General features: G+C 37.1%; 1 protein-coding gene across 1 annotated transcript in view; it reads left to right on the top strand.

The window, feature by feature from the left end:
* The window catches only part of LOC141432897 (phosphofurin acidic cluster sorting protein 1-like), a 161,655-nt gene that overhangs the window by 108,281 nt on the left and 41,172 nt on the right, over positions 1–12,202 (top strand). Inside the window, exon 2 of the mRNA XM_074094722.1 lies at positions 11,279–11,506. Within this exon, the coding sequence (XP_073950823.1) occupies positions 11,279–11,506 (228 nt within the window). The remainder of the gene's footprint in view (positions 1–11,278; positions 11,507–12,202) is intronic.

Here is a 12,202-nt window from a genome sequence, read left to right as displayed (position 1 = left end):
AGCTTCTCGTTGGACGGCAATATCTCGGGGCAACCAGCCCACACCTGCTCAGCAAATTAACATGGGTGAGGTTGCTTCTATCTCGCAATTTTTAACTAAGTAAGTAGTGACTTAAATGGGTATGGATGAGATTGGAACAGAGATCCTTATCAATCGTTTTTACAATCCGTGTCAATCGTTTTTTATACACATAATCTCGCACAAGCGTTGTACTTCTAAAATAAAACAACATTATTAAAAGAATATTATTACTTCAATACTGATTGCTATAGTTGAAATCGAGCTTCTGAATCACTTATCGAATTTTCCATGCGTTAAATCTCGAAATCGGAACAAATAACTATGGAGAATTTTAATTACGTAATAAAATGACAATGTACGCTTGTCCATGAATAAAATTAATGAGTATTGGTTACTAATGTATGGGCAAAAAACTTTTCCCAAAGTATCACATCGCAAAATATTTTACTCAAATTATCATTTGGCAAATATATCTATGGCATTTGGCTAATCATTTGCTAAAACAACTTGTCACAATTTTACAGTTAGTATTTTTTTGGAAAATTATTGTTTCATAAATAATTACTTAGTCATGTTTCATTTAGTCAAATGTATCGTTTGGCATAAAGCACTCTTCCCAAAATATTGCATGGCATTATAAATAACCTACTTTTCTGGTAGCAGTTCGTTTCTGTGGCTGACGCAGTTCTAACCTAACCTGACCTACTTTTCTGGTAGCAGTTGATTTCTGTGGTTAGTTCGTGTGCGAAGTGTCATTTTGAACAAACAATTTTTTGGAATATAATATTAGCCAAAAGAAAACGTTTGCTTAATAAACGTTTGTCATAATAAAACTTGACTATGTAAAGTTATGCCAAATGATAATTAGACAAAATTAATAAAATGAGAAATCTTAATATTCTAAATATACGTTTGGGAAATTAAACTACTGCGATAAGTTTTTTGGGAAGTGAAATTTGGCGAAAAATATTTTGCCGAAACGGCAGTACACCTTAAAATTAATCATGTAATAATTTTGTGGATGTTTATTACTTACATTATTTGGGTCGTCGACCCCAGTCATCAACAGTTTATTATGCTCGTTTAAATGCTTGGTTGTTGTTGTGTTGACGCGTTCCGTTATCGCCTATTATAACAGGTTCCCTTACAGAACAAACATTATTTGATGGTTGTACGATCTTAATAATAGCAATTGTACGCTACGGAACTTTGTCTACGAGCCTGACTTGACTCCTAAATACTTAGCCATTTTTAGGGTTCCGGAGCCAAAATGGCAAAAACGGAACCCTTATAGTTTCGCCATGTCTGTCTGTCTGTCTGTCTGTCTGTCTGTCTGTCTCTGTCTGTCTGTCTGTCTGTCTGTCCGTCGTCCGTCTGTCCGTCGTCCGTCGTCCGTCGTCCGTCGTCCGTCCGTCCGTCGCGCTTTGCTCAGGAATATCAATGCTAGAAAGCTGTAATTTTGTACGGATATGAAGGTAAACTATGCCGACAAAATGGTACAATTATTAGTAGACGTAAAGTGGGGGTGATTTTTTTTCCCCTTCAACCCTATAGTGTGGGGTATCGTTGGTAGGTAGGAACCATTAGGGGTTTCCTAAGACGATTTTCGATTCAATGATATGTTTGCGAAATATTTAACTTTAAAGTGCAAATTTTCATTAAAATCGAGCGTCCCCCCCCTCTCTAAACCGGTGGGTGGAAAATTTGAAATAATTCAGGATGGTAGTAAGTATATAATCAAGGAAAACTATAAGGCTAAGTTTGCTTGAGAATTATTAGTAGTTTAGTATAAGTAATATACCTAAACTTGGAAGATTCCGTATAAAATACGAAATCCTTAGAAAAATATTACTTAATGTTTTCGTAATGGCTACGGAACCCTATTTTGGGCGTGTCCGACACGCTCTTGGCCGGTTTTTACACGTCGGTATACGCGTTTTGCAAACTCAAAGAAACTGAAATGACACCCATCAAACTGCGAGATTGCTGTAACGCAAATTTTCCAAGCGAATCTCTTGGATGTAAAAGTTTCATTTAACTTTGTCGAAGCGTGAAATTGATTAATGGACTTCTTTAATACACTTCCATTACACTAAATTACTCTCAAGTTTGAAAATTTTCACATCATTAGACGACCGGATGGCGAAGTGGTTAGAGATCCTGACTACGAAGCTTGAGGTCCCGGGCTCGATTCACGGCCGGGGCAGATATTTGTATGAATAATACGAATGTTTGTTCTCGGGTCTTAGATGTTTAATATGTATTTAAGTATGTTTTATCTATATAAGTATGTTTATCCGTTGCAAGTATCCATAGTACAAGCTTTGCTTAGTTTGGGACTAGCTAGGTAATTGGTGTCAAGTGTCCCATGATATTCATTATAATTAAACGTTTTAATTTTCCATCTACGCGATATCTACCCTGTCCGCCCACTGGTGTCGAATAAAGTGAACATAACATAATTTTGCTGGTTATATTTCAAACATAGGTTAAGTGGTTTTTAGAAATAGAAATAGAAATCATTACTTATTTTACTTATGTTTAGTCATCTGTTTTGATTAATTCTTGAAGTGGAATGTGTCTATGAGGAGTTCATGTCATTAATTAAGAATATAAATCATCGATAGAAATGAAATGAGCTGTCAGATAATTGCATACGACAACAGTATTGCATGAAATATTTTGATTTGTCTTTATCGTTACGTTTTTTTTAGTGTAACTCTATCAGTCTTTATTTAATTTCATATATAAGCCTACGACTGAACGTTTTATGGCATTATATTTATAGCTTGAGGGCACAGCTTGAGGGGAAGGTGACCTAGTCAAAATCCTGTCATTGCAAACGATACCGACCGGCTGTCAGTTCTACCGTGTAATATTCATCTATTAGTTTACAAGAATCCGAATGTCTGTAGATGGATTCTACATTTTGTTTATGAGTGATCAGATCACATTTTACTTTTTATGGCCTACTACCCTACTGTTTAAGTGTACTTAATCCATGGTGTAATTTATCCACGTCTTAACACGTGAAACCAAATTTATTTACGAACTGTTTTTCAAATAGATGACTTCGCCGTATTAGTATCTCTTTCAGTATCTGTGTTCTCGTATTATATTTGAGCACATGACGCCGTGTGATGCAATGTATGTGGGTGGCTATGTTTACTTACTTTAATGTTCTACGTTATATTAAAATATCATCTAGTGAAAATACAGCTGACGACTTTTCAAAGAAAATTACCTGAAAATTACCCATTTATATACTTTTTATATTTATGAAAGCAAACACATAGCTGGTACTTACCTTTAATTAGATCAGTTACGAAATAGTTTTAGAAATGAACCTGCCAAAACTGCAGTACACATAAGATTCAACAAGGCCCGTATAAAAAAAAACACGTAGTTCACAAACAAGTTCTTTTATCCCCTTAAAATTAATACATTCTCGACATTAGTATCACGAAAACGTCAAGCAGCCTTAAAATTTAATTAGCCGTAGCTAATAACGGCATAAATACGTAACGTCGGCATCGGCGTGACCTATCGCAACTGGTCATAGGTCGTGAGTCATTCATGAGAGTTAATTGATTTCCGAACAGTGCAGTCGGTCGATATTATTTAATTTATTTCAAGAACGGTCTATATCAGGACGGAGTTGTTCGTGATAGCATAGTAAAAGAGGACAAGGATATGCACACTCCGACCCTTTAGGAGACTTAACTGTTGTCGATGTCCATTTTAGATTACGAAAGTTAACTTAAAATTGTCTTATGTCTGTGTCTAGACAAACAAGATTTTATGCCGCAATATTATTATTATACTAAATTTAAAAATATTATTTGTAAATTCGCTGGAGTGGTGATGGCGACTGTGTACATACTACTCATGTTTACTGTTTACCTACACATAATACTATAACTATATTGTTTATAGGTAGGTATCTATTTTTTTTCATGTGTCCCTGCATGAAACTATTACACTACACTTATATACTACTAATTTACAACTATACCTAATACAAAAAATACGTAAGTACGAGTACGCGAACGTAAAAGGTGATCATCTGAGGTGAGCGCCAGACGAGCGAGCTAAAATCAAAACGTACGGCACCGACGGCAGCGCAGCCTTGAATTGACTACAGAAAACTTAATCCTCCTTAAATTATCAGTGTGTGCGTGCGGCGGGTGCGTGCGTACCGGCGCCAACCGGCGCGCACACATTTAAGCCGCGCGATGTACTTTTGTTTTTAGTGAACCTACTTCTCCTCTTTTACTATGGTGATAGTGACGCTGCTTCCATATAAGTTAGCGAGCAGCGCGACAGATTTTGGTCGTTGACGTCGTGTGAGGGAGAAACTAAAGCAATCTAAATAAATAAGCAACTATTTAGACTGCAGTGATTGATTAGTAGGATCGTGAGACTGAGGACAGCCAGCCGTGGAATCAACCACGGCCGCAACTAAATCCGAATACTCGTAACAGTTTGACCATGAGGCTATGGTGCTGCCTCGGTCTCATGGTCGCCATTGCTGGCAGCTAGTGCAGGTAATAAAAAACATTATTCATCTTTACAGATGCTCTTCAAGAACATGGGATGTCAGTGTTGATTAGGTATTGATCCAGACATTGGAGTTTTTGGAGCAAGTTGAATTAAAAAATCAGAAAAATTTCGATTTTCGTATAAGTCGATAACATGTTTTATTTATTTTTAGATTTCTGGAGATTTCGATGTCTGATCATATCATATCCAAGCAATGTGAAACTAACGAACGAGTCTTAAATTTTAGAATGTTCGATTTATGTCCGAAGTGAAGTAAAACAGATTAAACAAAAAGTTACAATTCGTTTACCTCGTTGTAATTGTAATCTCCAAGCGAGTAATTTTTAATCAAGTCGAAACTTTCTTTATCCGTAAAAGGCGTTTGAAATTGTGGAAAGAATTGGTTATTATTCAGGATTCAGCGCGGGCCGTTATTATTCCGCTAAAAGAAGTTTACGGTTTTGCGACCCAAAGTTTTTTTATTAAAAAGTTTCCGTGTTCCGGAATTTGGGTCGTTGATTTGACGACCGGATTAAATATTTAGGCCAAACTACGAAGCTTGAGGTCCTGGTTCGAATCCCGGCCGGGCAGATATTTGTGTGAATAACACGAATGTTGTTTCGGGTCATGATGTTTAATATGTATTTAAGTATGTATTTATCTATATAAGTATGTTATCCGTTGCCTAGTATCCATAGTACAAGCTTTGCTTAGTTTGGGACTAGGTCAATTGGTGTCAAGTGTCCCATGATATTTATTTATTTTATTTATTTATTGATTTCGGAACAATATTTAAATATTTTTTGGCAAAATAAAGGCAGTGTTTTGCTTTGTACGCTACAAGAGTCGGATTGATGGATATTGATACGCTCGATTTATTCATCCTGTCATGGTACTTATGTGTTTTTAATTACTTTTAACTACTACTACTTACTTTTGCCATCTTGTCTTGTCAGTAATGAGGCCAAAACGCGGCCCATTATTCTCTTTTAACTGCGCAAAATCTTCAAAATTGCTTTAGACTACAGAGTTCAACAACCTCAAATCTAAATATAATAAAAAGTGCCACAAGATTAATTATCGTCGGTTTCCGCACAAACGAACCCTATTAAGTTTCTAATTAGGTGGTCGCATAGAAGTATGTTAAGTACCCATCAGCGCTGGCTTGCAAGTAGGTTAGCGTTAATTCTATGGCACTCAGGGATCTGCCTGAGGCTGACATTCATTATTATAAACGTCAGTACTGAACTGAGGGAAAAATAGTAGATTGTATAACAAGAGCATAAAACGAGCCATTTTACCCGAGACGTTCATATAGGCACCCGAGCCGGTACGGCGAGGGTGAATAAACACGTCAAGGGGAAAATGGGTTTTATGCTCGAGTTTTAAACTCTGCTTTTTACTTCGATTGCGAAGAGATGAAATAACAACTGTGGAAACATGGTTCACTTACTAGGTACCTTTTATTTTTCATACCTTGCTAAATAATAATAAATATTTAATTTTCTTGATTAATTTTGATTTATTTGATTGTTTTTTTTTAGTTTTATAGAGATTAGAAATTATTAAATATATATAGAAACTTTTTTGTTTGTGGCTGTTTGCTGTGGCCTGATTGCCTTGGTCTTAGACGAAGATTTTACTTTATGCACTAGAGCAGGCGTTTTCAACCTTTTGGTTTTAACGGCACACTTTTCGTTCATCAAAGTTCACGGCACACTAGTAAAAAATAGGCGGATAGCTAATAGATAAGAATAGCGGAGGCTTAGCAATAGGGTCTCGTTGACACCTTTTGTACGAATCGCATATACACTTCGCGGCGATCGCTTCGATAGTTATGAAACTGAAATTGTTATTTTTCACTAACATACAGGATTGGCCAGAAATTTAGTTTGAAGTCTGCACGTACATTCTATATCTTGTAACGTCCTATCTCGTCGAAACCGAACCGATTTAGTTGAAATTTGTTACACATATTGTGCATTTCTGTGATCCAAAGAGTGCCGTCAACAAACCACCATCGTCAGCGTTGGCATAAAGGTAGGAAAAGCCGCTAACCAGTCATGGAATCCTCTACCAACTGCGAGCTGGAAACCTGCGTTAGCAATTGAACGGTTAGTCTAGTCTATTTCCTCTTAGATTGCTTTTATCGGATTCGAGCTCGTGTAGTAGAGTAATGGGAATACGATGCGATCTAGAAGCGCTGAATGCAGATTTTGCTTGTTCAGCCAAGTGGCTGGCTGATTGACCTGCGAACGGATTCTAACTTCTGATAACGAGCTTTAATGTAACTTGCAACGTATGTTTGGTTGTAAGTTGTGGTTTCAAAAGTTGCAAACCATCTTGACCACTTATTGATCTATTTTTCTATTATTGTACCTAAATATTTTGTTGTGTATCGAATAATGTGCAAATAAATGTTTCTCTCTCTCTCTCTCTCTCTCTCTCTCTGCCTCTCTCTGCCTCTCTCTGCCTCTCTCTCTCTCTCTCTCTCTCTCTCTCTCTTTCTTTCTGATTCATTTCGTTGTGATTTCGTAAACTCTGAAACTGTAAAAATTCTGAAATAGTATTTACAGTTGGGAAATGAAAAGTTGCGAAATGAATTAGGTTGCCGAAACATTAGTAAACCACTTTCTAGTATATGATTGAGCTGGAATTGGCATACTTACGTAATTTCCGTGGTAATACCATAATAATCTGGTTGTAAAATTCTGGCGGTCCCACCAGGATCGTCTTCGCGGGAGGAAACTCTTAAACGGCTTATGGTATTGACGTGACACTTGGTTTGAATATGTAGTTTGGATGACGCAAGTACTGACAGAAGAAATAACTTGTACTTTTTTCTATCTTTGTTTGCATTTCATTCAGCTTGTAATTTATTTTTTATAATATTGATACTGAAATTATTCAGATGCGAACGTAGGTATCTGACTCATCTTTCGAAAAATAATTTGCTTACGATGTTTTCCATTAACGGGAAATTTGTTCGCAAATTACTTTAAATAACGACGTTTTCTCTTACGGAATTTAAGTACCGAAGCTGGACGAGAAAAATTCCGCGACCTAAATACGGAAGTAAATTTTGCTGTGAAAATACTTTTCCAACTTTCTTTGGAAACTTAAAGCTTTTAAACGATGAGGAGAAAATGCTCAGCTTATATGTCTCAAGATATGACGCTTCTTGTGGTTTTGACTGTGATGCCGTTACAGAACTTCTTATCCCGTTGAAATTTCTTGAAATCCGTCGTCGTTCCACGTCTTGTTTACCAATGTAAACAGAGCCACTACATCTACGAGTATAAGCTAGATGTTGATGTCTTGGTCAGGATTTATCTTTTTCAAAATTAAAGGCACCACTCTTTGTTATGTTTCCGTTATTTTATACGACAGACGATCCGATCGATACGATACGATCTTAAATTGTCTATTGTGAGACATCAAATCTATGTCTGCTTAATTTCTGTTAAATATCTGTTTCATAACAGGGGACTTAGAGTGGCGGAAACTGAGTGTATATTAAGTTAACTAAATTTTAATACCATACACATTACCTTGAAGGGTAAATCCGTTTCGCCAGGGACGTAAACGGCGTGTATAAGCCCATAACTTATGGACCCAGATGGGACAAAGAATTAAAGCCGCAAATGTTCTGGTCCATTTATTTTATGCGCCACTTTTAACTTTGGCCGAGAACGCTCCGGGACTCTGTCGCGCAGAATATTAATTGTTGTCGAATAATTTAAGCAGTTTCAGTGAATCTTCGAGGGGCATTTAATTTATCAGTTTCTTGTCTACGGTAAATAAAGCTTTTTCCATAAAGTCAGACGATCTTTAATTTTCTTCGATTTTTTTCTGTAATTTCTCAATAAGCAAATCGTTCTCGGTATAGATAAGTACTCTCAATTCTGTAGTGAATTTACGATTACCAGTTAGCTGTAAACACTGAAATTGCATATTAATATTACAACGTGAGGCTAACCTAGAGGATTAAGGAAAACCGCAAACATACTTAACTGTGTACCTAAAGCTATTAGGCTTCGTTATTTCAGAATGACTATGTTTTATTGCCAGAAATGTAGGTTATGTAACAAAAACATGGTTGCTGACTAAATCATGCTTCACTGTCAGGATTTTAATGTTATTAAATAGTTAATATGCTTCTTTTTGTAGGTATTTATTTATTTGACTGGCGAAATTGTGTGAACCCCTTTTCAATTTAGAAAAAACTTGGTGCCGAGACATGATTAGAGAACTCATATTACTTGTGCTTGTCAGGACTCTTTTTAGTCTTAATTTAAAAGAAGCCTAAATAGGTACACCAAAATGTGACTATGTCAGCCTCATGGGAAGATAAATAAAACTTTGATACACTCTCCCTTGCAACGGATGGAATCTCTGAACCTACTTTTTTACGTTCGTTTAAAAGAGTCAAGCACCTTTAAAAGAGTCCATGCCAGGGCTGCAATATTCCAAAGATACTCCACTCCAGTATACACATTATAGCGTCGTGTCTGGCCGTAATACATGTACCAGTGCGTTTGTAATTTTCTGGGCGGCCGGGTTCAACATTAACGCGAACATACTGCATTATGTGTACGTCTCGGAAACTCTTACATTTACATAAACGAGTGTGGTTACATCTGACCTTTGTTTAAATGTGAGTGCCGAAGAAATCCTTTTTTTTCTTTTATGTGTGTGTAACTAATTGGCTAAGGACATCGTCAATTTTATATCTTCTTTTCTCTGAATTTGTTGAATTTCTTGGTTGAATCGTAGATGGTACCTGACTGGTGGACTGGTGAGTTTATTTCCTAATAATGACAGCAGGTGATCTGATGTTGAATGTTTAGGTGAAAACCGTTAATATGTAAACATCAAAACAACAATAATTTAGCGTACCTACCCAGCACTTTTATTTTGTTTCGTTTAAATAGTTCCATGCGCAAGTTGTTCACACAGACCGCTGAATTTAATATAATATCCATCTTACAGGCTTACCAAACACTATGTGATTGAACCCCTCTCATTTCCAGGAAAACATTAAAACGGCACGTAATATTTTGCAAACTAAAGTTCATACAAAGCCAAAAACTATCAGTGTTCCGTTTACGCTTACCTCTAATCTATAATATAAAAGATGTATAAAAGTGAACCGCCAGAACGGGAAAAAAAACGAGACAGATCAGGATGGCGCTCTTCGACACCATTTTGGCACGTTTCTCCCAAACAACGCATTATTTTTCTGGAATTTGAAAGCAATTCGATTCTTTGACCTTGGGAATCGCGAAAAACTTGAGAAAATATGATATTGGGTGTGAACATTTTGTATATTAAGCAAAATAAAATCACAAGTTCGAATTTCGAGCCAAAAACGAGCGATCTATTATCTATGCCAGTGTTGCCATTCAGGGAAAAAGAAATCATTATCCTGCATTGCAGTCTGTAAAGCTCTTTAACCCATTCACTGCCGCGCGCCAGATTACGTACTTTGCTGCGATGCCGACGCTTCTGCAGCCCATCGGCGTCAGGGGCATTCAGGTTGACTGCAATGCAGGATAATGATTTCTTTTTCCCTGAATGGCAACACTGGCATAGATAATAGATCGCTCGTTTTTGGCTCGAAATTCGAACGACGCGACGCTCTGCACTGTCCCAACAACACCCTAAATCTATTATTATATTACATTCGAAGGACATCTCGATCTCGAGCCGCACTGGTGTATCTAACCGTACCCCAACCTATGGTATAATCTTAAAAGTACAGTCAAGTGTAAAATATGAACTTATTCAAAGTTTCAAAAATAAGTACCACAACTCTTATTCCGTCGCAATAAGGCTGTCATCAAAAGGCTGAAGGAAGGCTGTAGTAACATATTTTTGATTGGTTCGAATAGATTCTTATTTTTGCACTTGACTGTACACCGATTTCTTTTCATTCGATACTTTTAAAGCGTTTAAAGTTTTAGATTATGAACGTGGTGGAGGCCTTACCGGCTTTGATCCACATAAAACCATGGGGACTGAAACACAACAGCACTTAGGGAAATCCCACAATCGATAGGGTTCTCCCTTGGGGCCATTGTTAAAATATGATAAGTTTTCGACCCGCCCTTTCTATGTACGTAGTAGGTAAAGTTCCGCCACAACTTACGCCTAGTTCGAGAATGTTTATATGTGGAATAGAACTTTTAAAATAACAGTTCACGTTTATCACGACGTACTTAATGTAAGAAACCCTCAGAGACAAACGATCAAATAACTCAAGTAACTTTGGTACTTTTAGTTTCAGTCCCGCTCCCTCAGGCTATGAAAACTTGTGTAAAAAGTCTGGATATATTCGTGAAATAAAGTTTTTTAATGCTGCGGATATATTTGTCTCAGGGAGTTGACAATAAATAAATAAATTACTTTGTGATTTGATTCCCCAACTCATGGTAGAGTATGTACAGTCTATTCTTTAACATGATTTAGATACATTATAACAAATACTTTTATGTGCGGTTAGTATGAAAAAGTGGATGGTATATATAGGTAGTGGCAGCATATAATGCCACGTAGCATCTCTCTCTACATTGGTAAAAACATTGTAAGCCATCACCTGTAAATAAATTTCCATATCAATGTAATACTTAAAGATTTTGATGCGCCTGTCATTCATAAAATCTCACACTGCTGCTGTTCCTACACATGTTCTAAGTGACACTTTTCTTTTCAGGTTATGCACATTGCGCGTTACCCGACTGCGGGTGTGCGGTGCCCTTGGTGAAGCGGGCGGCGGGGCGGCGGGCGGAGCGGGCGCGGGCGCGGTCATCCTCGCTGCTCGCATGCACAGCAGCAAACGCACGCTCCGCTCCAACGACATTTCCGTGCCGCCATTAGATGTCGAGCTCGACCTGTGCTTTTCGCTGCAGTACCCGCACTTCGTTAAACGGGACGGTAATAGGTGAGTTATAGTTTGAGATTTTTTTAACAATGTAATTTATTAGTATTTCAGAAACTACACAAAATAAGTTTGAGATTAAATTTCAAAATACCTTTTTTCACAGATTTTTTTAAGTCTTAATGAGCCTTTGTATTACGAGTAGGTACAAAAAGATTCCGTTGTGGTTGGTCGGTTTGCCTCTAGATGGCTACATTACTTATTTAAAGATGATTGGTTTTTTGGACTCATTGTAAAAGACATTGATGAGTCAAAATCAAGTTAGGAACCCAACTAAACTAAGTCTGCATCAGCAATAGACTGCTAAAACAACTACATCTTGTCCTAGAAACCGCATAATTGCCCAGCATGTTCCGCTCAATTAAGACATTAATCTAGTTCTTTCACATCAGAGAACAAATTTGTTTACACGTCAGTGTTTACAGCTTATTCTAATTTTATTACCCCATTGAGTTGGGCGGGCTAGTTTTATACGAATTGATATTTCAAAGTCGAGGCCGATTTTAATGACGCAATAAAAATAATAGAGTCGTGCTCACTTCATGACTGCACTATGTTTATCGCTGCCGCGTTGGCGGTGACCCATTTCAGAAGAAGGGTTTTAAATTCTATGTACGAAAGGTTCCTTTTGTCTTTTTGCTTTGGGAATTGTTTTTTGGCATAGTCAGTTTTAGGCCGAATGGTAATGATTCTCTTCTC

Source organism: Choristoneura fumiferana, chromosome 11 (genome assembly GCF_025370935.1).
Source record: "Choristoneura fumiferana chromosome 11, NRCan_CFum_1, whole genome shotgun sequence".
In the NCBI taxonomy this organism is placed as follows: Eukaryota; Metazoa; Arthropoda; class Insecta; order Lepidoptera; family Tortricidae; genus Choristoneura; species Choristoneura fumiferana.
This window is presented reverse-complemented; position numbering and strand designations above follow the sequence as displayed.